Here is a 24,392-nt window from a genome sequence, read left to right as displayed (position 1 = left end):
TGCCCCAAGCCAAACCCAAAAGTGCTCTTGGCACAGCCCCAGCTTCTCAGAGGCATTGCCTTCTCATCGTCTTCTGTTTGGGCCAAACCCAGTCACGTTCCCCAGCTCTAGCACACTTCTGCGGGGCTCTAAAGCAAGTCAACGTCCCTCTTCCAGGAGCCCTGTAACCATTCCCCACTGCCTCGCCTGGACCTAGTCCGAGGTCTGCAGCTTCCTGACCTGCTACGGGGACACTGGCAGCTCGCAGCAGGTTGTTGTGGGACTCCTGAACCACTACTGAAAGTGGTTTCTGTCTCTTTGATCTCTTCTTGCGGTGGAGGAACTCAAGCACGGCACAGATCAAACACACCAGCATTCTTCTCCCAGTCCCCCCTCCTTGAGCTACACCAACTCTCTCCCTCTCGCTCTCCACATAAAGAAGAGACACTGGGGGAATTAATCGACTTTTCAGGGAGCTGATGGGTACCTGAGCCCACGGGTTTGGGATGAATCACACCTTCCCAGGCCTCTATGTTCCCACTTCTGGTGAAGGAAGGGGAGGGTGAGTTAGTGGTTCTCAAGCACTCCTGGTGCTCGGAGGGTGCCGAGCTGTGCAACCTGCCTGGCCACATCCTACTTCCACACCAGGGGGTAGGTGCTTGGCCAACATCCATACCCATGCTTCCAGGCAGCTGGAAACCCGCCCTCCCACCGCTGCCCACAAGACTCCTACCATTGCCACCTTCCCCTACCACAAACCAAAGTCCACTCCGAGGCAGGAAACTCAGATGAACCGACAACAGCAGACTCATCTGATGTCTGCTCCCACCCTGCTGCTGCCGATTTCCATCATCAATCAACGAGTTTGGGTCTCCACTGGTTTCGCCACTACGCACTGTCAGCGTTCCTGCATAAATCCCATAACTTTTTGTTAGTGATTCAGCATGCGCTGGACACAGGTTCTTCCTGCTCTAAAAAACTGAAATCCAAGAGAGAGATTGAGAAAACCCCCTTCCTAGAGCAGCAGCAATTCCCATGTTACCAGACCACTCCAGTAAGATGTGACACGAGCAACGGGGCACCGAGTGCCTCAGTTTGCATAAAGGCTGACTCCTAAATATTGGCACAGGTGAGCCTGTAGCCTCCTCGTTGATTCACAAGGGTCTGGACCCCTCTGTGCTAGAGGTTTCCAGACACAACAGATGAAGCCATCAGCTGCGCAAACGACTATACGTGGTTCCAAGGATGGGGCTACATCAGGACCTGCCCAAAAATTTAGTGGCCTCCTGAATTCCTCCATCTCGGGCTCCCGGTGCTCCTGCCTGCTCGCATGGACTGCACATTGTGTGAACTGAGCATCCAGGACCCCACCATTCGAGGTACGGCTCGTGTTTTCGGGCACTGCAATGACTGATGCGAGTCAAGAGGCATCACCCATGCTTGGACACTTGCCTAGCTCCGTTCACACACCCGTTCAGTTCCCTCAAAGCACAGTCACGACACGTTGAACAGAAGAACAACCCACACCTTCCCAGCAAGTCGCTTCCCCAACAGCAGAAACCACCTTGCCTAGAAGTGGCTTCCAAAGCAACGACACAAAGACATCATGAATGTTCTCTGCAATTTATTGAGAATGGCAACATCCCAAGGAAGTAGGGCATACCACAAACAGAAGAGGAAGGGAGGTGGGGACAGTACATCTCGTTCCATGTCACGGGGGACCAGGCACCGAAGAGCAAGCTTTGCTCTCCTTTGAGAAAGTCCACGTGTGTATGAGGTCTTACCAGGTGTCACGGAGAGCAAGGACAAGCGGGACTGGAAGCCGTGGCTCCAGAGAGAGCTCCTGCTCATGGCCCACCCGGGGCTACCAGGTGAGCAAAGCTGCCCAGGTGCTCCAACCTGGGGCGGTGAATCCCTCTGGCCACGTGCCGAGAAGATGCTCCCTCCCCAGCTCTGCCACGGGACGAGCCCCGCTTGCCCCACACCTACCCTCACCCCAAAGGCTAGTGAATGGAAGCAGCGGGATGTACTGCATGCAGAAGCACCCCAGGGATACGGCCATCGAGGAAGGGACGTGAGGACAGAGGAAGAAAGAGGAGGTTTATACACATTTGCCACGAGGCAGCCAGAAATGTACAACACAGCAAGAGAGGCGGAGCAGTTCCCTCCTGTAAATCAGCTCTCCGTGCTGGGCATCCACACGCGAGACTTTTCTTTGCTGGGACGGTTATTTCATCACTGGGCTTGGGGCTGACGAGCAGCTCGCCAGGGCTGCTAACGGGATGCGGCATTGCCACGAGACTCCCCTGATGGGACCGAGCCAGGCAGGCGTGCTGGCACGTGGCGGGCCGTGAGGGACACAGTTCGTTTCATTGCAGGACACCGGAGCTGGATTTCAGGAGGTTGGGCTGCTGCCGGGGGAAGAGAGGGGCTGCTTCTTTCCTTTTTCAAGCTGGCTTGGGGGCTCAGAATCTCACTCCTGAGGATTTGACGGAGGTGGTCGTGACGCACCTCCGTACGGAGGACGATCCCCCACCAGAGCCGAAGCTGCCACCTCCAGAGCCGCACATCCTTCCACTTCCAGAAGAGAAGCCACCGCTGTACATCCCTCCTCCCATTCCGCAGCTGCCGCCCATGCTTCCACCTCCGATGCTGCTTCCTACTCCACAGAGGCCTCCTCCCATTCCTCCGCCCATGCCGCTGCCGCCTCCGAAGCCTCCTCCCATGCCGCTGCCGCCTCCGAAGCCGCCTCCCATGCCTCCTCTGCCTCCAGAGATGCTGGTCCTGCCTACCACGGCTGGAAGAGAAGCACACGTTACATACAGGCTGTCCACTGGCAGGCTGTGTCTCCAAAAGGACGTGGTCTGCTGCTGCTCCTCAAGGAAACAAACGCAGATACTTACAGACATTGACGTTGGACATGCCATCGTTGCACAGCCTGCGGAGGGAAATTGGTAAATTTTAATTACCAATCAAAAGAGGCATTGTAAAAACTCAGAACTGTATTTTCATTATCAAAACATTTTCCTGCTTCATCCTTATCAGCAACTTTGGTATCACTAAAATATTTAAGGTGGGAAGTCATTGACAATTCCTCTTTACAATGAGGTTCTTCCAGATTTGAGGTTCAATAAAAACTTTGCACATAACAGAAATGAAATAGTTATACCTCCTGTAGTGAACATGGTATGCCAATTATCAATCCTGACCACCCAGACTGCAAATTGCCATATCTACCCATTTTAACCAAAAGAGCTGGTCTGAGATTACACCATTAATGTCAAAACTCAAGGCATCCAGCATAGTTCATAACATCCCTCTCAAGTCAGAGGTCAAGAGTTTACCTGTTCTCCTCTCCCTCCAGCAGTTTCCTGTACATGGCGATCTCAACGTCCAGCGCAATCTTGATGTTCAGCAGCTCCTGGTACTCCTTCAGCAAGCGAGCCAACTCCTCCTTGTCTTTGCTCAGGGCACTTTCCAGCTCTTCCAGTTTTATCCGAGCATCCTTGAGGGCCATCTCACCCCGCTCCTCGGCCTCAGCAATAGCTGCCTGCAGCTGCTGGTTCTGAGGAAGACAAAAGGGCACTTTTTCCGATCTCATTTTGTCATTTAGGATCAGCCCTCAAACCCCAAGTGGAGAAGTCAAGGAAAAAAAGGAAACATCTACATGAAGTAAACAAGGGGTTGTTGAAGAAACCATTTCTGCCCAACACATGGTCATTTGTAATCCAACCTGATGCCAGCATCCCATGAGACAGTAGCCAACCCCTACCTGCTTCTTCACGTTCTCAATCTCAGCCCGCAGCCTCTGGATGTTCCTGGTCAACTCTTGGATCTCCATCTTGGTGTTGCGGAGGCTGTCCCCATGTCTTCCAGCCGTGCTCTGCAGCTGTTCGTACTGATGGCACCAAGACAAAGTAAACCTTCAGTGAAACATTCCTGATGCCTAGATGAGATTTGTCAACAGTTTCATAGCTCAGGTGCTGCTACAAGGACCTATCATGTTGGTCATGGATGCCCATGTAAAAGATGGTTCCGAGACTCAATTATTGGTTTTGAACTTTGAAATAGATCTTAGTGACACTAATAAGCATCCCTTGGCTTCTGAAAAGCTACTTTGGGCAAGCATTTACTAGTTAAGGTACATCTGGGGGTATCTTTATTGAGATGCTTGTACCGTGCATCAAAGTGAGATTCTGAGCACCTTGAAAACAGTGAGTCAGATCCCTCAAAAGCAACACAATTCCTCTTGAGACGTCCTCATACAAGCTCCAGCACCATTAGCTTGAAGAAATGTCTCACAATGTCATAAATTATCTGCGAACTCTAGCCATCACCCAGGGTTCCCTAACTGCTTCCCAACTCACCTGGCTCTGGTACCAAGCCTCAGCTTCAGCTCTGCTGCTCTGCGCAATCTGCTCGTACTGACGCCTGACCTCCTCAATGATGCTCTCCAGATCCAGGTGCCGATTGTTGTCCATGGACACCACCACAGACAGGTCCCGGCTGATTGTCTGCATCTGAGCCAGTTCCTACAACCAAGACATGAGTTAGCCTGACCATCCGAGAAGGGCAGAAAGGAGCAGCAAGTCCAGGCAGCCTCTCCAGACCAAATCCACCTGGGACCTCCACGTCCAACCTCCGTGGCTTTGGCCACCACACACCTCATTGCAACGCCAGCCAGTCCAGAGGAAGGGAGAGCTCTTACCTCCTCGTAGATGCACCTCAGGAAGTTGATTTCGTCAGTCAGAGCTCCCACCTTGGCTTCCAGCTCTACTTTAGTCATGTAGGCGCAGTCCACATCCTAAAGGAAAGATCACAGAGAATAGTTTCGTTTCCTCTTGGAAATCCTTCAGGATCATGGAAATTACAGTCTGTGCTGAGGGTAACAGCTGTGATGGTGTTATTCAATTATGCAAATTAAAACCAAGGGACTTCAAATATCATCCCACAGATCCTACAATGTCTACAAATCCCTGTTCAAGAGGGAGTCCCCTCCAAGCACAGATGAAGCCTGGTATTCGAGCCATCACTTTGTAGTGCATGTGACTCACCTTCTTAAGCACCACAAACTCATTCTCAGCAGTTGTGCGCCTGTTGATCTCTTCCTCATACCTATGGAGAGTAAAAATACAAGCTGTGTTTCCTGAATTTTCCTGCCTAAGGCCACACTAAACAAACTAAAACGAAAAAAAAAAACAGAATAAAATACTTAGACTGAAAAATCTATGTCCACAATTGTCGTAAAAAGCGTGTGCATGAAGAAAAATGACTGCCAAGCTGCTTGTGTTGCTTTCTGGGTTAGACTGCCACTGCACTTACTTGGTTTTGTAATCCTCGACGTATTGCTGCATGTTCTGCAGCTCCGACTCCAGCTGTCCCCTCTGTGCCAAGATTGAGTCCAGCTGCCTCCTCAGGTTCTGGATGTAATTTTCAAAGATGACATCGAGGTTCTTCCTTGGCCCCGAAGGCCCTTGCTGTTGGAGGAGCTCCCACTTGGTGGAGAGGACCTTGTTCTGTTGCTCCAGGAAGCGGACCTGAAAGCCAACACATGGAGTATCCACCATCACATGGGGAACAACAGGAGCAGCCAAGGCATCTCTTTCATCACATAAAAAGGTTCTCCTTTGCACAACGGTGAGAGAACTGGTTAACGTCTTTTTTTTTTAAATTTCTGTTCTTGCCTGAACTGCAAGATCGGGAAAAGGAGGAAATTTCTAAGTCATACTCGAGTCAAAGGAGCTTTCAAATATAGCACCAGCTCCAAGTACATTCCCATCATGGGTAGTGTAGAAATCTTAGATTTCTAGTCTAGATTCAAAAGCCTCGATATTTGAAAACAACAAGAAAAAAGTTATATTAGTGAATCCTTAAATGGGAGGGTATTTGGAAAGAGAATGGTACAGGAGGGAAAATTTGTGCCTGAAACCTGCAGAAGTTTGGAGGCGTTGAGCCTGCTTGCAGGAATAATCTATTAGTTGAACCTGGTGCAACAGGCTAGATTAAAGCCCTGAAGACATAGCTTTGATCTCCTATGGATGAGAGATTCTCATCTCTTCCCTAGCAGTACTTAATAAAAAGACTCTGCTCAAGCTTCTCAGCCTGCTGATATTTAGCTCAAAAAGGACAACATTTCTGCAGAACTTGAAAGTTCCTCCCAATTTTGACCCTTAATTGGACACAATCCCACCCTCTCACCTTATCAATGAAAGAGGCAAATTGGTTGTTAAGAGTCTTGATCTGTTCCTTCTCCTGGTTTTTGACTTGCTGGATCTGGGGATCAATCTCGACATGGACTGGCTGTAGGAGGGTTGGGTCAACCTGCACCGGCTGGATTCCAGGGCCACCTCTACCGGGGCCACCAAAGCCTGGTCCACCAAAGCCACCCATTCCTCCACCACCCATTCCTCCACCATAACCACCCATTCCTCCACCATAACCACCCATTCCTCCACCAAAACCACCCATTCCTCCACCATAACCACCCATTCCTCCAAAGCCACCCATTCCTCCACCACCCATTCCTCCACCAAAGCTGCCTAGTCCTCCTCCATAGCCTCCACCAAAGCCACCCATTCTGCCTCCGTATCCTCCACCGCCGTAGCATCCACCCATGGAAATCCTTCCACTGCCACCCATGTTATGGAGACTCTTGCTGCTAAACCCTCCACAACGTCCGCCACCTCCAAATCCCCTGGACATAGAGAATGAGCTGTAGCTGCTCCTGCTTCTGCCGCCACCTCCTCCAAAGCCACCACCGATGGCAGAGCAAGAGCTGTAGCCCCTTCTACTCCCGCCTCCAAAGCTTCTGCAGACAGACTGCCGAGACATGGCCGTTTCTTCTAAGCAGAGTCAAAAATCGAGAAGATCAGAAATATCAATGGACTTGTGCTGCAAGGAGATGAGTGCAAAGAGAAGGGAAGTCAGTCCCTCTGGCTGGAGGGCAGGAGATGCTCTCTTTTATCTGTTTCTGGAGGTGGGCTGGGTTTGCATGGGCGTGAAGGAGGAGACAGTTACTGTCTTCATCAGCGTGGTGTGGTTTACAGATTTTCATCTTCAATTTGCCAAACATTGACCCTACCCAGAAACACACCCTATAATGCAGGAGAAAATTAAAAAAGATACAACTGTGTCTACCAAATGGTAGCACTCAATGACTAAGAAGTCTTATGCTTTTGCGGTATAGTAACAGCCTCCCTAGGATATGCTAGTCTTTTTTTTTTTCACCTTTCATCCATTGTGGTTGTTTCCCTGCTTATGTTTATCTTTATTTTGATCTTTCACTCCAAAGCCCCATGGCAGGCAAGCGCTGTAGTTCATGCCAAGTTGTAGCACGGCTTTCATAATTCCCAAAACACACCTATGTTACACCCTTAGTCGTCTTCTTACATGGAAAATTGCCCTTGGCTTTGAGAAGTAGTTTCTCAATCTAGAGCCAGGGCTCAGCAAATTGCATTTTGATGAGGCTCTGCGTCTTTTCGATAAATAAAACCTTACCAGAAACAAGGTACCAGAGCAATGTTGGCCCTGGAAATTCATTTATTGTTGGACAAAACTCTTACTGAAAGTGAGTCCTGGAGTCTTCGTGCCAGGATAGTCTCAGCACCAGTGAAGAAATGCCACGAATATCACAGATGGGAAATCTGTTTAGGATTTTCTGAAGGCTTCAAGACTGTGAGAAGAGCTAGAGAAGACATCAGGAACCCAGCTGCTACGGTGGGAAGTGTGGACAGACGGACAGATGGCTCTGAGAATAGACAGAGAGAAGGAGGCATGCAAAATCATGCTGCCCACATAATAAATCCTGTAACTATTTACATGCAATTAGCTAAGCAGAGGATGCTGGAGAGCTCACCTCGTTTGTAGAGACACAAAGAAATGAGGAGAACAGAGGGCACAATAACTTTCACTTGAGGAAATGCATGTTTTTCAGCTGCCTGGCTTACTTCAGTATTTATATGCAAATATATATTTGGCAGACATACACACTTGCGAGCTGTATTGAGCCCTCCTTCAAGAACACAGGTAGGTATCCTTTTTAGGCTTATTTGAAAGCAGTCACCAGATTTTAGAAAGGCAGAAGCTGATCAGAATACTCTGGTTTCGATGCCATACTAAGAAAGGATTAGCTTATGAGTTAAACATGCAGTAATAAGGCTATGACCCATCCTGCATTCATCCTTTTGTCTTGCAGAAGCCTGCTTATCAAATAACAATGTCTCATTTTTAAATTTGAATTAGGAAATTCCTTTTTTTATTAGTCTTCAACTTTTTAAAGCCACCTAAGAAATTCTGACGTTCAAAAATCTTTATGACTATGGAGGCATCTAACTGTGCTGGTAGCTGTCTAGCAAAGTTCTCAGAAGTTCCCATAGGACACAGGCAATTAAGTGCATCTTGAAAATCCACACTAGCAACTTCTTGGTATCTTCAGATGTTTAAATACCTCTAAATATATCGCCCAGACACCTATTTCCAAAAGTGCCTAGGGACCTGGACCGTGGCGTAACGCGCAGCTCAACTGGCATTTCCACCGAAAAACACGGCCGTCCCTGCAGAGCCTGCTCGTCCCACCTCCCTCCCCAGCACCAGCGTGGATTCCTGAGCACACGGGGAAGCAGATCAGGGGATGGATAGGGCTAAAAAAAAAAAAAAGTATAATAACAACAAGTCACTGGGGGAGGGATGGGGAGGACAGGGGTTTTGGTGGTTGTACAGCATGGTTTATAGACAATAAACATGTGGGCTGGGGAGGTCCCGTATGGCTTGTTGGTCTTCAGCAAGACTTTGTTGGGACAAACGGCTGCCCAGGCAGGGAGGTTTTGAAGCACAACCTCAAACATCGCTGCAACCATGAGCCAAAAGACTTGACAAACATCTGATCCCCTCTTGGGGCGAAGGCGAGAGCCATCTCTCAACAGCCCTTCCCGTCTAGAGGAGGGGCAAATTGCAAGCAAGACCTGGCAGCGCTGTCTCCGCGGACCCGGGCCGTGAACAGGCTCCGCTTCTGATTTATGGCTCAAATACATTGCACCGCTGCCTGCCACACCGCAGGGTTCAGGAGGGTGCTGTGGGTTTATAGCTGCTGTAGATATAATCACATATATGCGCATGTACAGACGCACACACATTTAACAATGCCTCCCGCTGCATTACCAAATACATGGTTACGTTTTTCGGGGCGGGGGGGGGGGGGTGTTGGTTTTTTTTTTCTTTTTCTGTGGGTGGGACGACGTGATCAGAAAGTTTTTGCGTTCCCAGCCGCGCTGGGAGGAGATGCGTTAAGTCAGCACAACACTCCGAGTCCCGAGCGCCCGTGTTTAGATAACACGCTTGTTGAGTCATGGCCACGTCTCCAGCCAAGTTTAGGAAATCAAACCGGGATTTGGATATCAACATCATCACCCGGTTCAAACGCAATAGGCGGCTTTAGACTGCAGGGATCTCAAACAACATCGTTGTACCAAAGCCCTAATGAAGGAAAATGACCTTTAAAGGTCCCTTCCAACCCAAACTATTCTATAATTCTATGAAAATAAACCAGCAGGAATACAGGAAAAGCTGCTCAGGCCTTGAATACTTGGAGGAAAAGGCTCATTTCAGCAGCAACACTGTTGGTCGATGTGCACTGAACTTAGGAAAAGTCTTCAACCACAAAAAGGGAGAATTTCGGGGAAAAAAGCAAAGCAAAGCATTTAATTCCCACACTTCCCATAAAACACTTGACATCTAAGTGTTTTCACTGTGCTTTAGAAGCGACTTTTAAACCGGGGGAAATCATGACGAAATTAAACGAAACTTCTTTCAGGCCATGCAAAATGTTTTCGCTCCTCCAACAAAAGGCAGAAATTATGTCACATCTCGGTCCAGCCCGGGAGAATTTTCCCCTAATTGCTGGTGCAATCATAGGAACAAAAGGCAAGGGCTTTCTGGTGTCTGTTTGTTTTAACTACAGCATTTGTACACATCTAGAAGCCTTTTGTCTCTTCATCACGCTGCCCTGATGTCAGGAGTCATTTGCTGGAGGCAAGTTTACACAGAGGCAGCTAGTTTGGGGTGACTCTGAGGGAAGTAGATGTCTTTTCATTCAACGCCATCTCAGGTCCCTTTACAACTCACCAGAATATTTAACTGTTGCCCAAACCATCTCCCCATCCAAGTCGTTACATGCCTTTGCTGGCAGCATTGTGACATTCCACAGTCGCCGGTACGTTTATGTCTCAAGCATTTACAAACAGGGAACGGAGCATGGGATAAATGAAATGACTCATCCGGATCGCAGAGCAAGTCTGCGGTTGACCAGGGATGTGATTCAAGGTCTCCTGAGCAAGAGGTCAAACCACACCAGGAGTTTTTGCTTCTAAATGTACAGGTCATCAAAAATATTCTACTTCTGCGGAGAGGTAGGGCTTGACAGGGGGGGTGAGATCTTGCTCTTCCCATGGGCTCAGTTACCTTTTGGAGATGCCTTAAAAGCAACCCATGGATCCCCGGCCAGTCCAGACAACAGTAGAAGCTGCAGGGCTGGCTCCAACTTCATGGATACTGAGGAATTAGCTCTGAATGAGCTGGAGGTGTGATGATTACCCTTCCCTCCTCCACACCATCCCTTATAGGATGCTCCAAAAATGCTTAGGGCTGTGCAATGTGTCTGCCGTGACAGCACCAGCTAGTCATGTGGGACCTAGCACTGGGACCACCTTGGAGGGCAGGGAAGCACGGCTGGCGGCCAGTGGTGTGCTTGGAGGCAGTGGTCAGTCAGAGGTGGACTTGGGAATATCCCAGGTTGGCCAACACAAACAAGAAAACGGCTCGGGAAGAGAAAGGGGAAAGGAACAGCCTCCTTACATCGAGTCTGAAAGTCTGCTTTGCTCTAACGGGACCAACTGCCTCTGTCACCGCAGGAGACCCAGCAGAAGGACAGAGGAGCGTCCACGTTCAAGGCTCTTTCTTTCCTGCCACACTGCCAGGAGTGGGCTCGTTCCCACGGCCGTCATTCAAGAAAACCCCCTGCGTTTCGCAGACTCAGCCAGATCAGACCATCACACTGAGACTGACCCAGCAGCTTTGTCACCCCAACCACCTCACCCCTGCGAGGCCTCCTTCGCCCTCCTGCCAAACTTATACACCATCCAAATTTTTGGAGAGAGAGGATGAGAAGGATGGGAGACTGGGCTGCACGTTTGCTTTGGTTCCTTTAAATGTAAACTTCAAAGGGCAAGAGAAAGTCAGGTAACACTTTCAGATCTCAGCAAAAGAGGAGTCCTGTCGCAACACGAAACTCTTTGGTCAGAGAGAAAACCACACAAGCTTACTGCCTCTAGTGTTTATTAGGGTATGCCACATGCCAAAGGAGAAAGGCTTAAGCAAACAAGCACAATTGTTCTCATGGTCACAATGAAAAGGTAAACCCTCAGCAAAACTAAACATTTTACAACAGCTTCTAAAGAACACAGTGAGACCACCAGTATCTTGCTTAGAAATAAAATTTAAAAAAAACTGCAGCGGGGTAAGAAATGTCTTCAGCTGGGACTAGTCACCATTAGGAAATTCTTGTTTTGGAGTTCGAGCCCTGGCTGATGAGTAGCACCGATTAAAATTGCACCACGTCTGGATCCAGCACAAGATCTTGAAAGAAGTCAAGCCTTTCTGCAGGCTTCACGGGACACCAGTTCTCTGAGCGGCACAGGGGCCAGTCCCCTCCACCCGCGGCTGGTAGGATGCCTCTGGCTCGGACCACGCTGCTTTATAGCGTTATCCCAGCTGTGTTTGGGGCTTTCCAGTGAACGGGCAGGTCGTGCTTCCAAATGAGTCCTCAGTACCCTGGTAACAAGCAGCTCTGCAGTGTCTCGAGGGGAACGCTGGGGAAGCAAGCTGTTCTCAAACACTGTTGAGAATCTCAGTCATTAGCTGGTGAATATAGCCACATTTTACTTTTCCATGCGGTTTCTGAAGGCTGGTGGTGGTTTAAAATGAAATAGATGGCCATCACTTTGGCAATGGAGGGGTGGTGGTGGCCGTCATGAAATTTTCTTCCTTTCTCCTTTGGGTGCTGGGAATGGGGGACATAGCTTGCTTTCCTAGGCCCTCTGGTTGGCAGACGCAGAGCTGGTGCTCTTCTTCAGGGTGGTGCCAGACCCCACCACCACTGACTTACACCCTCCGCCCACGGGGCAGAATCCTGCCCCTCCGGAGCCAAATCCCCCCCCTGCACCAAATCCTGCCCCGGAGCCAAATCCGCCCCCTCCTAGGCTGTAGCAGAAGCCAGAACCACCCGTGTTACAGCTGCCTCTCCCACTTCCAGCACCGAATCCAATTCCTCCTCCTCCTCCGAGGCACAGTCCGCTGTTGTATCCACCTACCACAGAGCTCATGCTGCCTCCCACCACAGCTGCAGAGAGGAACAGAAGGCACAAGGTTACCTCTGATGCCACCATGAAGTTTCGGAGCATCAGTCCTGCGGGAACACTACTTACAGATGCTGACGGTGCTCTGACACTCTCCAGACATCCTGCAAGGAAAAGAGACAGAGCATCAGCTCCAGCCGGAGCATCTGGACTGGTCCAGCTCCATGAAGCCAGGCTTAGTCCATCAGACCATGGGCATAAATGACAGCAGCTGCAGGACTGTAGTCCACGGCTAATGGCAACACCATTAATATTTTAGTAGAGGAGATGTGATGTGCCACGTTCTTCCCATTGATTTAGCAGGATGCAGTCAGACTCCTGCCGTATCCCCACCTACCTGCTCTCCTCGCCCTCCAGCAGCTTCCTGTAGGTCGCGATCTCGACGTCCAGGGCCAGCTTGACGTTCATGAGCTCCTGGTACTCGCGGAGCTGCTGGGCCAGGTCCTGCTTCGCCTTCTGCAGGGCTGCCTCCAGCTCAGTCAGTTTGGCCCTGGCGTCCTTGAGGGCCAGCTCCCCGCGCTGCTCGGCATCCGCGATAGAGCTCTGCAGAGTTTCACACTGGAGAGCGAGACACGGATGGCATGAGCGGGGCAGGGGCAGCCGGTCGGAGATGGAGCCACGACACCAGGTCACTTGGCTCAGCTATTCACAAATACAGCCGGTTGCCTCCCGCTTACAATGAGTGCTACCAGACTATTTGTTTTTAGGGAAGCTCTGAAGGGCATGACCAAGAGCTCACACCCATTTCTCAAAAAACACAACCTCTACCTGTTTCTTCACACTCTCGATCTCAGCCCGTATCCTCTGGATCATGCGGTTGAGCTCAGAGATCTCGATCTTTGTGTCCTTAAGGCTGTCTCCGTGTCTGCCTGCGGCAATCTGCAGCTCTTCATACTGGTAGGCAGAAGTGAGAGGAGCACGTTAGGTCCACCATGAGTGACTCCGCGCAACGTCTCCCCACACCACCCCATCCAAGCCAAGGTGACCACGCGCACACCAGCTCCAGTCTGGCTGGATCAGTACCAGCGATATCCCAGGTCTCAGCAGGGTCAGAGCTACCACCGGTAACTCTTCCACCTCCTCAGACATCGGTGATCACAGGCAACCTGTGGCACACTCACCTTGCATTGGTACCAAGTCTCAGCCTCCACTCGGCTCCTGTTGGCAATCTCCTCGTATTGGGCTTTGACCTCTGCGATGATGCTGTCCAGGTCCAGGTTTCGGTTATTGTCCATAGAGACAACCACAGAGGTGTCGGAAACGGTCTTCTGCATCTCAGACAGCTCCTGTAGTTCACACCAGATCTGGCTTTAGCCCTGCCGTCATTTCCTTAGAGCATCACAACCCTTCTCCATCCCGGCATCCCCCTCCAGAGAGCAGCTGGACCACTTACCGCTTCATAAAGACACCTCAAGAAGTTAATCTCATCTGCCAGAGAATCTAATTTTGCCTGAAGTTCCACCTTGGTCATATAGGCTGTATCCACATCCTGCAGCAGAAATGGGAGGTGAAAACTTTCTGCCTGATACACACCGTTTTATCTAACGTGTAACTGTGAGCCCTTTGGTGTTCCTTTTCCCTATGGGGCATACATCTAGGGGTCCTGGTTTATGTCTGGTGCTAACGAACCAGTGCTGATGGAAGCAAGACATCCTCTGAACTAAGATGTGTCTTCGTGTTAAAACAAAAAAAAAAAGGACTTTTAAAAAAAAAAGGACTTTACCTTTTTTAGGAGCACAAAATTGTTCTCCGCAGCTGTCCTTTTGTTTATTTCCTCTTCGTACCTGTTGATTATAGCAAGGGAGATTGAATCTGTCTGCTTCTTTTGGCTCTGGCTGCTGCTGGCAACTAGACATCGTTGGCCTCAGACTAATGAACGCAGCAAAAATAGACCTGCCATGAGCGAGATTTATGGACAAGCAACAGCACTTTGCCTTTCTAGACGAGCCCTGGCTCCTGCCATCTCCAATGCCTTGCTGAAGAAAGCCTGCAAAGAGGGATCCTACCTCTGCCTAAACGGAGTCCTGGTGGCTGTGGCCACCCGCAACTCCTCCTACAAGACCCAAGGACCTTCAGGTCCTCAACTTGGTCCACTTCCAACTGCTCACTAGGGCAGGTAATGGCTGCAGACTGTTGAGTGGTGGAGATGACCTCCGAAACAAAGCCAATTTTCAACCTGCAGCCTCAGTAGAGCAAGGGATCTGGTTGATCCTGATGAGTCCCAGACTTGCTTTCCCACCAATTTTTGCAACTCCTGCAGTGCAAGCATTTATCCAGGCTTTGTTCTTGCTTTTCCAACTGAGCAAATTAATCTAATAAATAATAGCAGGAAAAGAATCTTTTCTTTTTTTTTTTTACCCCACATCATCCTTCCAAAGAAAGCTCTAAGCTTCAAATCATGAAGGAAATTATGGGAAGGAATCCATGAGGAAATGCATGAGGAAATTATAGTAGGATTTAGCAACTGATCTAATTACTTCATTAAATCATAATGTCATGGATTCTTAAGCGAGGAAGACAAACAGTGAAGGATCCTGCTTTAGTGAGAAGCATAACTCAGGCAACAATACATATTGAGAAACACCTTGAAAAATCACTGCCTATTGTCAAAACTCAGTTGAAAACTTTCCCGAAACCTTTTACATTTTCTAATCATTGAAACAAGTGAAATGTTGCCAATTCTTATGATTCTTTCCATTTTCTGACTGCTCAAAGCAAGCTTTTATCTCTATTTTTTTCCCCACCAGACAGCCCAACCGTGACTACGCTGAGAACAACGTACTTGGTCTTGAAGTCTTCCACCATATCTTGGAAGTTCTTCAGCTCTGACTCCAGCTGAAGCTTCTCACTTGAGAGGCCGTCCAGCTGCTTCCTCAGCCCGCTGACGTAGGTTTCAAAATAGGGGCTGAGGTTTCTGCCCCCCGTCCCTGTGCCACCCTGCTCCTGCAGGAGTTTCCACTTGGTCTCCAGGACTCGGTTCTGCTGCTCTAGGAACCGGACCTAAATGAGTGCAGGGGGGGATAGAAAAAGAGTCAGGCTATTCCCAAAAGCATCTTTTTATTGATTTTTTTTTTTCCCCCATGTTTTCCATAACTTTTTGCCATTTAACGAGTTTAGCCTTCCTGCCTATTCTCATCTCCAGTGAGCAATAACTCCGGGGGTCCCACTGGACAGGTGGGACCACAGCTCTAGGACGAGTGGGCGAAGGTGGGTCACCTTCCCTCTCCAGTCTCACAGTCCTTAAACAGGAGAAACACGGTGAACTTCACAGCTTTGGCATCTTCTCCTTAAAAATCGGCCAAAACATACGAAGTTCTTCAGCCCACAGATGGACGGAGTCCATCAGCAGAGACTCCTCTGAGGATGCTCTGCATGCAGGTACCTGGTCCCAGGGCTTAGCACCAGGACCAAGGTTCTTATTCCTGGGTTTCTCCATAACCTTGGGAAAGTCACTTCTCCAGCCACCATCTCTCTGTCTGCAGGGGTTCTTTGGGGTGGTCTGGGCAATGCCTGGCTCCCTGGATATTATTGGATGGGTATCTCCCAGTAATTGCAACCAGTGAGCTCAGACCTCCACCTCCCCGCCCCGGGTTGAAGCCGCTCTCACCTTGTCGATGAAGGAAGCGAATTTGTTGTTAAGCTTCTTCATCTCCTCCCGCTCTTGTGTTCGCACCTTCTGGATCTCAGGGTCGATTTCAAGGTTGAGCGGGGCCAGTAGGCTCTGGTTGATGGTCACTTCCCTGATGCCGCCCGGCGGGCAAGGGAAAAAGCCTTGGCCTCCCATCCCGCCACCAAATCCTCCACCAAAAGCACCCCCAAAGCCTCCACTGAAGCCACCTCCAGCCCCGCCACCACAGCCACCACCAAATCCTGCCCCAACACCGCAGCCATAGCCAAAGCCTCCTTGACCCCCAGCCCCAAAACCTCTGTAGACACCACCACCTCCACCGAACCCTCCCAGGGAGATACTTTTACTCCCTCCCAAGCCATAGAGGCTCCTGCTGCCGAAGCCACCGGCGCTGCCAGGTGCCCAGCATCCTCCGTTGGACGCGGCGCTGAACGTGACCTTGTTCCTCCCTCCGAAGCAAGCGGAGCTGGAGCTGAATCTCTTGCCGAGAGCACAGGACTGGCGAGACATGGTGACGGGTGCCCAGCAGTCAAAGAGCGAAGGGAGAAAAAAGCCAAGTGGTGCAAGCGCGCAGGAGGAGGTTGGGAGGGAAGAGGAGGTGAGTCCTGTGCGTGCAGTGCCTGAGTGCCCCTTTTTATGTGCTCAGGGAGTTGGTTGGGTGGCAGGGGAGTGGAGATATCTTTCTTTTTTTCATCCTATTCATTGTTTTAGGGCTTGGAAGGATGCCCTCGTCTCTTTGCCACCACCATGACCTGCCTCAAAACACTCCCTCGAGAGCTAAGAAAAACAAAGGTATTGTTGGTGTTGGAAGCACAGCTCCGAATCATATTCCCTTAGCTGCAACTGTAAACTCATCACGGGCCTTTCTGAGCCTCTTATGGCAATGACAAAGCACTGCAAATTCCTTGACATATTACACCCTCAAGGGAGACCCTTGTTTTAGCTAGATCACTCATTTTGAGCCTGATGGCAGGTGCTTGGTTCACTGCATTCCAACAAAAATGCGGTTTCCCAATCACACCCTCAAATGCACTCTGGTTCAACCTTCTGCTCAGAGGAGATTTGACTTGGTTTGTCCAAAACTGTTTCACAACCAGAGAGCATTAGTCCTTGACAGGGCTATAAAATCAGTTTTATGTCAATGAAGAAGACTTAGAAACACTTTAAAGAAGGTTTTAAAGTCACTTTAGATCACTCTGACCGGTGTATTGAGCCTGGAGGGACACAGAGGGGTTTGCAGAGATCAAAATATCTTGATATTTCTGCGTTGAACACCCTTCGCCGCACCTCAACACAGTGAAGATGCCATTACCAGCCGGAGGAGCTCTGCCCTACGTCCATGACGGCAGATCCCCATCCCTCCTAGGCTGGAAGCCTTCCAGGCACTGCCGGGATATTTCCCGATCATCCTCGCAGGGTCTCCAGCCAGGAGCCCCCTCCACAGCACGTGGCACTTGGCAAAGCCGTTCCCGCCAGCTCGCATTGTTTAAAAAAGATACGACTTAATTGCTTAACCACTTTTAATTTATATTTTAATGAGCAGAGGTGTCTGAAGATGCCTTCCGACTGAGGATCCCCATTTATCCCGCCGTTAAAAAAAAAATAAAAAGCCGTAAGACTTCCCCCCAAACCACAAGCTGCAGCTGAAGCCGTGACAATAAAAGCCAACTCTGTAATTATCCCTTTTATTGGAGACGCTCGTGGGAGAGGTTTGGAGAACCAGTTTCAGCTCTGAGCCTATTCACCCCCAGCTTTTTTTTTTTTCTGCAAACATGCAAATCTGGGTCCGGGTGCGTCTCTGCAGGAAGGGAGGATTTTTCCTCCTGAACCTCATTGGGCATTCATTGAACTGCAGGATTTTCAGCCCAAGGGGATTTGGGTTGCAGGGAACAGGGAAACCCGCGCTCCCCTGCGGCAACAAGCATCCCGCACGCCCCGGTCCCACCTGGAATCCCTCTCCCGCTCTGGGGCTCTGGGATCCCCGATTTTCCAGCTCGCAGTGGGGACGTGGTCGGGGTGAGAAGGGAAGCGGCTCGAACCCAGCTCTGGCCGGAGGAAAGGAGCCAGCGCCTGAATCTCCCCGACCTTACGCAACCGGCAAATCTGCCGAGAAACCAATTGAACCTGTTTGAGCCCAGGCGGAGAGCGTAGCTGCCGGGAGTTCCCAGGGTGGCTCCGCCACCGGTTCCTGGCACGGCTCCTGGCTCGCTGCCGGCCAAGGCGCTTGCCCAAGAAGCCAGCTGTTGGGCCAGCAAAGCGCCCTGCTACACCCACGAAGTCCTGCCCCACCACGGTGGGGTGGGAAAACCTCGCTGGGACACCGGGACTCCCTCCTGAATCCATCCTGCATCCCAAGGCTGAGCATCTCGGATGCTCCAGCGCTTGCCAGGCTGGCGAACGTACCAGGAGCAAAGCACCGGTGACGGCGATGTTTTCTGGGGACCCAACGTTGGCCACCAGCGCCCACCCAGCGCCGGGACGGAGTCACCCGGCAGCAACAGCAAAGTCTTGGGATGAGCGTCCCGGGGTGGGAAGCGCACCGTGGAGGTGACCTTCCTCCCAGAGCCGTGGGGTGGGGAGTGGAGACAGAGCCCACGGGACGACCCAGCCCGGCTTTAATTTCCACGCCTGCTCTCTTGCCTCCCCCACGGCGGGCTGGGAGGAGAGGTCAAATTCCAGCAACTCCTCTCTCCACGCAAGAGCCGTGACGGTAGCAAAGCTGACGTAGTGCGCGGCAGAGATTAGACGTTTCCAAACACGGGAGACACGAGTCCTCCTCTTAAAGACCAGCTTGCAGCTCAGAAATCCAGATAAAATCTTGACGTCGGGTTACTGCAGGGTTTAAAGCTCCGTCACTAAGGACCTGGACACGCCACCGAACAGGTCCAAGAGCTCAGCAGCCATGGATGCCATTGCTCTGCAGCAATGCCCACACCCCCATCCACCTTCCAAGGGGTTTCTCCTCTCCCTGAGGACAGCGGGCAAACCCCCGGACTTACACGCACGCCTAAGAGCTTTGCTAGGCCAGGCTCGAATGAGATGCTGGAAAGAGAAAACAGGCTCTTCCCATGGAAAGATATAAATAACCAACTTCTTTGCATCCTAACCCTAGCCCAGAGGTGAAACCTGATCCCAAGAGGTTTCGCAGCTCCGCTAACGCGCACGGCCGCATTTCTTTAATGAGCTTCCGAGACTTCCTCGGGGCGCCGCAAGGCCACGGCGGGAGAGTTGGGCGCACGCAGATGCGCGGAGGTGCAGCCCGAGCATCCGTGGCAGGTCCCTGGCGCGGTGGGGCGGCAGCTGTGGGGCAGGGACCCACGGGCTCGGTCACCGCCGGCACTGGGGCAGCTGGGTCGTCTGCCGTGGGTCTTCCCTCAGGATGTGACCCTTTCTGCACCAGACACCGTGCCCGGACAGAAACTGGGATTGATCCTACCGCTGGTGCTCAGCATCGCTCATTAGGATGGTAGGGATCACGATGCTGGAAGCAGCACGGTCCCTCAGCTGCAGCACCAGTTTATACTGGGAGTATTTCAGAGCCAGGGAAGCTTCCCAAAGCCAGCAATGGGCATCGGAGCCCACGGCAGCGAGCGCGGCCCCTCGCCGGAGGCTGATGCTGGGCTCTTCAGCCTCGCTGCCGGGTCTCGCATGCAAAACAGAGGAGGGAAAGAGAGAAATTAAAGCAGGACGGGCAAGCGAGTCCCGCAGAGCTCTTTGACGGTTCATCAGCGGCTGCAGCCCCGGGCCGGCTCCTCTCCCAGTGAAGAGCGGTGGGAAGAGGGTAGGGAGGGGAGACGTGTCCTCCTTGGGGGGTTAAAAAGGCTCGGGACAACGCCGTGCGTCACGCCTGGAGCCGGATAGCCGGAATATCCATACGCACGGGTACCCCCACGGGAAAGGGGACCACTGATAGGGGGTCAAAGCATCCAAGCTGCAGCACCCTTCACCTCAACCAGGGGCAAGCAGAGCAAAACCAGAGAGCCCAAATGGACCCGGGTTCAGCCTAAAGCTGCGCCGGGACCGCGTTCGACCGAGAAAACCCCGCTTCGTCGAACAGTAAAGGAGCAGGAGACTCCCGGCTGCTCAGCTGGCAATTACGAACCAGGGAAATTGCAGGGCTGGGATGTGAGCTGGGAATCATAAAAGCAGAAATAACAAGGTGGGTCCCCAGAGAGATCAAAGCGGCGTGTTGCAGAAGACGGGCGGCACCCCCGCTGCTGTCAGAGCTGCAATCGCAGAGAGCAAAGAGCCGCGGGCGCTCGCTCGGGAGCCTCCTCGTAAGAAAGCGATGCTGCTAACACATAGCTTACAGGCAACCCCTTCTCCTGGGAACCTGCAGCCCTCCGTAAGCGGGATTAATAACAGCAATAATTCCTGTTATTACGGCGATGCCATTAAATGCTTTCGCCTGATGCAGCGCTGGCACCGCTGTCGGGCGTCACCTCTCCCGCTGTCCCCTGCCATCCGGGAAGTCGACCCAGCATCTTTCCCCACCGCCGGGAAAAACTCGTCCCAGCCCTGCCTCCCGGGCTCGACGGTGGGAAAAACAGAGCCAGGTCTCCCATGAAATGGGTGGTAGGGATAATGATGGATGTAGCCGCTCGGACTGGGAGCGGGAAGCAGGGCAGCCCCCGCAGGACACCCCTGGGGAGATGAGGACCTGCTCCGAGGGATCCGGGGTGGGGATTTACCCCAAGCAGGGGCTGAGCTGACCCCCGGGGGGATCCCACGGCATCTCCGCGGTCCCAGCAAGGCCAGGGCAGAGCTGTACAACCCATCCCATGGGAACAAAGACCCGCTGGACACCTCTTTCCCCCTGGTTTTTCCTACGTTGGAGGAAAGTCGGCACCAAGCATCCTTTGTCCGTGAGGAGAGCAAACGAGGACCCCAAAACGGGGCAAATTTAGAGGGGAAAGGGTCGTGCTGAATACACCCGCCATGCGGCCGAGGGTGGGGAATCACACATTTACGTGGCTTCAGGAGCTTTGGCAGGACAGAGCATCTCCCCCAGCCCATTCCCTCACCCCAACAGCATCACCTGGGGCCAGAACATTCATTTTTAGTGAAAAAAGGGCGAGGGAAAAATGGGTTTGAAGCCTCAGAGCCTCGTGGAAACAGAAAAGTTTCTCCAAACTCCCGTGGATTTGGCAGGAGGATGGAGAGGATTTTTCCCCACACAAAGGTCCCCTCATTTCTCACAAGCTGGGGAGGGTGGAAATGAGGCTGTTAAACTCTCCGGCTTTTACATGAAGCAATCAGAAAAGGAGCGTTTTGGGGAAGAAAACTGGCAAAATGGGTGGGAGAGCATCTCTCCCTTCAGCAAAATTAGAGCTCAGGCTTGGCAGAGGATTGAGCACGGATTTGGGAGCCGCTGCCAGACCAGCGGGGTTAAAGCAATCGGGGTCGGGGGGGGGAGGATTTTGGACCCAACGGCCTCCAGGTGCAGAGGGAAAGCGGCTTTGCTGCAGCATCGCCCCCTCCCCAAATTGCTGGGGTCACCCCAAGGATGAGCCGAGGGGAAAGGCAGATGTGGGGCGATGGAGGTGGGAACCGAGGCCGCCGCACCCCGTGGGATGTCCCTGCATCCGTCCATCCGTCCGTCCATCCAGCCGTCCATCCATCCAGCCGTCCATCCAGCCGTCCATCCATCCATCCATCCATCCGTCCATCCATCCCATGCCGGCCGTCACGCAATCCTTTGGGTGCGTCGGCCAGGGGATGGTAAATGCAGAGCACCCTCTAAAGGGCAGAGATGTGCCGGGAAGCCAAAGCAGCCACCCCAACCCCCTAAAAATGGGTGCATCCCTCCCCACCATCCCATCTCACCCCGGTTTCCCCCGCCCGGGGGTTCACCAGCACCCGGTGGCCACCCCGCGCCTGATCCCGGTGTGTTTTCCCCCCAAAAAATAAAAGCAACACCCTCCCCGAACTGTGCCGGGTTTGGGGATGCTTCACCCCCACGAGGAGTCACGGAGGGGGGGAAGCGGCCGAAAGGGAAGGATGAGGCCGTGGGGGGGGACGCTGGGGGTCTGGTGGGATTTGGGGGCTCCAAGGGGGGAGGGCAGCACCCCGGGAAGGGCGCAGGGGTGTGCGTGTGAAAATATGAAGAGGCAAGCTTTGGGCGGATCCTGCCCCTGACGCTAATTACAGGCGTTAAAACTCAGGGCAAGCCCAATCTTGCTGCTGCACCCCGGCCCCAAACCACACCTGGGTGCCGGCAGCCGAGGGGGGACGAGCCCCCCGCTACGGGGCAGGGACCCCCCGCCTCACCCCGCGCACACGCGTGTGCGAGGACGGGTGCTGGAGGCGCTCGTTTCCACCCGTTCGCGAAGGGGACCCCGAAACGCTGGGGCTGGGACCACGAGGGGGAGGTGGGATTTGGGGTGAAGGAGCCTGTTCTGGTGGTGGATTTGGGGGGTTTGGGCTCGGAGGGTCCCGCGGAGGCAGAAATGGGGGTTCAGGAAAGTTTGGGGGGGGGGGGGGGGCACAAAGGACGCGAGCCGGTGGCTCAGCTCCATCCTGTGACACTGGGGTCCTCACATCGGGGGCTCCCCACCAGGCAGGGTCCCCTTGTCCCCCTCCAGCACCCACCACAAGCCCCTAACGCCCCCCCCCCCCCAGGGGCTCAAGACCCCCAAACCCTCTCCCCCTCTTCCCCCCTCCCCAGCCCAAAAGGAACCCAGGTGTCCGTGTCCTCCCAGCTCCCCTGGGACACTGGGACCCCCCGAAAGGAACAGGGGAACCCCCCCCCCCCCCAGCCCCAGGGGTACCCAAAAAACACGTGGGCTGTGCACGGGGCCCAGCACGTCCGTCCCGGTGAGTCACTGCTCCACCCGTGAGACGAGTTGTGTCAGGCATCAGCCTGCCCTGGCACCCTCCCCCAGCCCTGGGGGGGGGGGGGGGGCAAAGCAGGCCTGAGTCCACGGGGATGGACCCCCCAGGGTGGTTTATAGGGTCAAATCCTGCCAAGGAGGACCAGGTCCTGCCTGGCGGCGGCGGGGGGGGTCCCCTGAGCTGCAGCCCTGCGTCCGTGCCTCAGTTTCCCCACACAGGATATTCAGCCCTGGGATCTTTTTCGGTGGTGACGGGGGATTTTAACACACACACCCCCCCCCCAGAACCCTCTGGGTGTCGCTGGGTCCCACAAAACCACGGGGTGATGCCAGGGACCCTCGACGTCGTCTCCCCCCCCCCGGCGTCCCCGGTCCCAGCAGGCAGGGGTGACACTGAAACCTGGGGGGGCACAGCACCCTGTCCCCAGCAAAGCCCTGTCCAACCCCCCCCTTTCCCCCCCCCCCGGATCTGCCTGCTCCTGCCCGGCCCTGCCCGCCGGGATCCGGCTGTACCAGCACCCATGGGTGCCCAGCACCCTGCGTTTTGGGGTGCCCCCCCCTGGGGGAAGGGGGTTATGCAGAACAGGGGTGCTGGCACCCAGATAGGGTGATGCTTCCGAAGGGGGGGGGGCTGTCCCTTCCAGCCCCCCCCCCCGGGTGCACCCTGGGGGTCCCCCCGAGCTGCCACCCTTGGGGGGGGGCTTAAGCACCCCCCAGAACGCCGGGGTTCTCCAGCCCTCCCCGTGCCTCAGTTTCCCTGCAAGGTCATGTCTCCACGACCCCCAGCGTTTCCAAAAGGGGGGGGGGGGGGGGTCCATGTCCAACCCCCCCCCCGGGCTCAGCCCCATCGGCTGCACCGGGGCTGTTCCCCCCCCCCCACTCCAAAGCCCCCAAATCCTCGGTGGGGTTTGGAGCCGGGGGGGGGGGGTGGGTGTCAGGGCTGGGGTGGGACCCCCCCAGACCCCCCCCCAGACCCGGCTGACACACACAAACACACCCGGGGGACCAAAGGGGGACCCCAACATTCTGCCCCCCCCCCCCCGGTGCCCCCCCCCCCGGTCCCAGGCAGCTGCTGCAGGAGCTGCCGTAACCCATCCCCGCTCCTCTGCCGCCCCCCAGCGTCCCTGCGAACCCCAAAAACCATCCGGGGGGGGGGGGGGCAGGGCTGCCCCAGAGGCTGGGGGTGAAGCCCTCAAGGGGGGGGGGGGGCAACCACCCCAACCCCCCCGCCCAAGCACCCCGGGGAGCCCCCAAACCAGCTCGCAGCCCCCCCCCCCCAAAAAAAAAGCAGGGTGAGCCCTTAGGGATCTGGGTACATCCCGGGGGGGGGGGGACACCCCACCAACGCCAAACCTCGAGGCAGGGTCAGGGGGGTGTCAAAATTTGGGGGGGGGGGGAGCAGAAAAGGGGGTGCAGGGTGGTGGTCCCAATTTAACGCCCCCCCACCCACCCACCCCCGGGCAGGGGGGAAGCACTGTGGCTGCTCTCACCCCCCCCTATTTTTTTTGGGGGGGGGGTGTCAGCTGTGTCACCCCCCTACCTGAA

At 53.5% G+C, this 24,392-nt stretch overlaps 2 protein-coding genes across 2 annotated transcripts; both read right to left on the bottom strand.

Annotated features, from left to right (window-relative positions):
• Nucleotides 1-1,586: 1,586 nt before the first annotated feature.
• LOC142040941 (keratin, type II cytoskeletal cochleal-like) lies at nt 1,587-6,908 on the bottom strand. The gene is made up of 9 exons (XM_075049385.1): nt 6,178-6,908; nt 5,302-5,516; nt 5,034-5,094; nt 4,688-4,783; nt 4,347-4,511; nt 3,752-3,877; nt 3,324-3,544; nt 2,883-2,917; nt 1,587-2,776 (listed from the first exon to the last, which is right to left on the bottom strand). The coding sequence occupies exons 1-9, from the start codon at nt 6,808-6,810 to the stop codon at nt 2,445-2,447; spliced, it is 1,884 nt and encodes a 627-aa protein (XP_074905486.1). The 5' UTR covers nt 6,811-6,908; the 3' UTR covers nt 1,587-2,444.
• A 4,391-nt stretch (nt 6,909-11,299) lies between these two features.
• LOC142040942 (keratin, type II cytoskeletal 4-like) lies at nt 11,300-16,524 on the bottom strand. Its single transcript, XM_075049386.1, has 9 exons — nt 15,994-16,524; nt 15,169-15,386; nt 14,110-14,170; nt 13,780-13,875; nt 13,508-13,672; nt 13,155-13,280; nt 12,724-12,944; nt 12,456-12,490; nt 11,300-12,370 (listed from the first exon to the last, which is right to left on the bottom strand). Exons 1-9 carry the CDS (start codon nt 16,522-16,524, stop codon nt 12,060-12,062), a joined length of 1,764 nt encoding a protein of 587 aa, XP_074905487.1. The 3' UTR covers nt 11,300-12,059.
• Between the last annotated feature and the right edge of the window lie 7,868 nt (nt 16,525-24,392).

This window comes from Buteo buteo, chromosome 17, assembly GCF_964188355.1.
Source record: "Buteo buteo chromosome 17, bButBut1.hap1.1, whole genome shotgun sequence".
NCBI lineage: Eukaryota > Metazoa > Chordata > Aves > Accipitriformes > Accipitridae > Buteo > Buteo buteo.
The sequence above is the reverse complement of the archived record's forward strand: the minus strand, read 5'-3'. Positions and strand labels throughout refer to the sequence as shown.

Bases quoted from the DNA above. Each gene is read 5' to 3' on its own strand.
- LOC142040942 (XM_075049386.1), bottom strand. From the start codon at position 16,524: ATGTCTCGCCAGTCCTGTGCTCTCGGCAAGAGATTCAGCTCCAGCTCC. The intron at 15,387-15,993 runs GTGAGAGCGGCT...GCACTCATTTAG, and splicing joins TCGCTTCCTTCATCGACAAG to GTCCGGTTCCTAGAGCAGCA. The intron at 13,281-13,507 runs GTGAGTGTGCCA...TCTGCCTACCAG, and splicing joins AGACTTGGTACCAATGCAAG to TATGAAGAGCTGCAGATTGC.
- LOC142040941 (XM_075049385.1), bottom strand. From the start codon at position 6,810: ATGTCTCGGCAGTCTGTCTGCAGAAGCTTTGGAGGCGGGAGTAGAAGG. The intron at 4,784-5,033 runs GTGAGTCACATG...TCTTTCCTTTAG, and splicing joins AGTTTGTGGTGCTTAAGAAG to GATGTGGACTGCGCCTACAT. The intron at 3,878-4,346 runs GTGAGTTGGGAA...TGGTGCCATCAG, and splicing joins AGGCTTGGTACCAGAGCCAG to TACGAACAGCTGCAGAGCAC.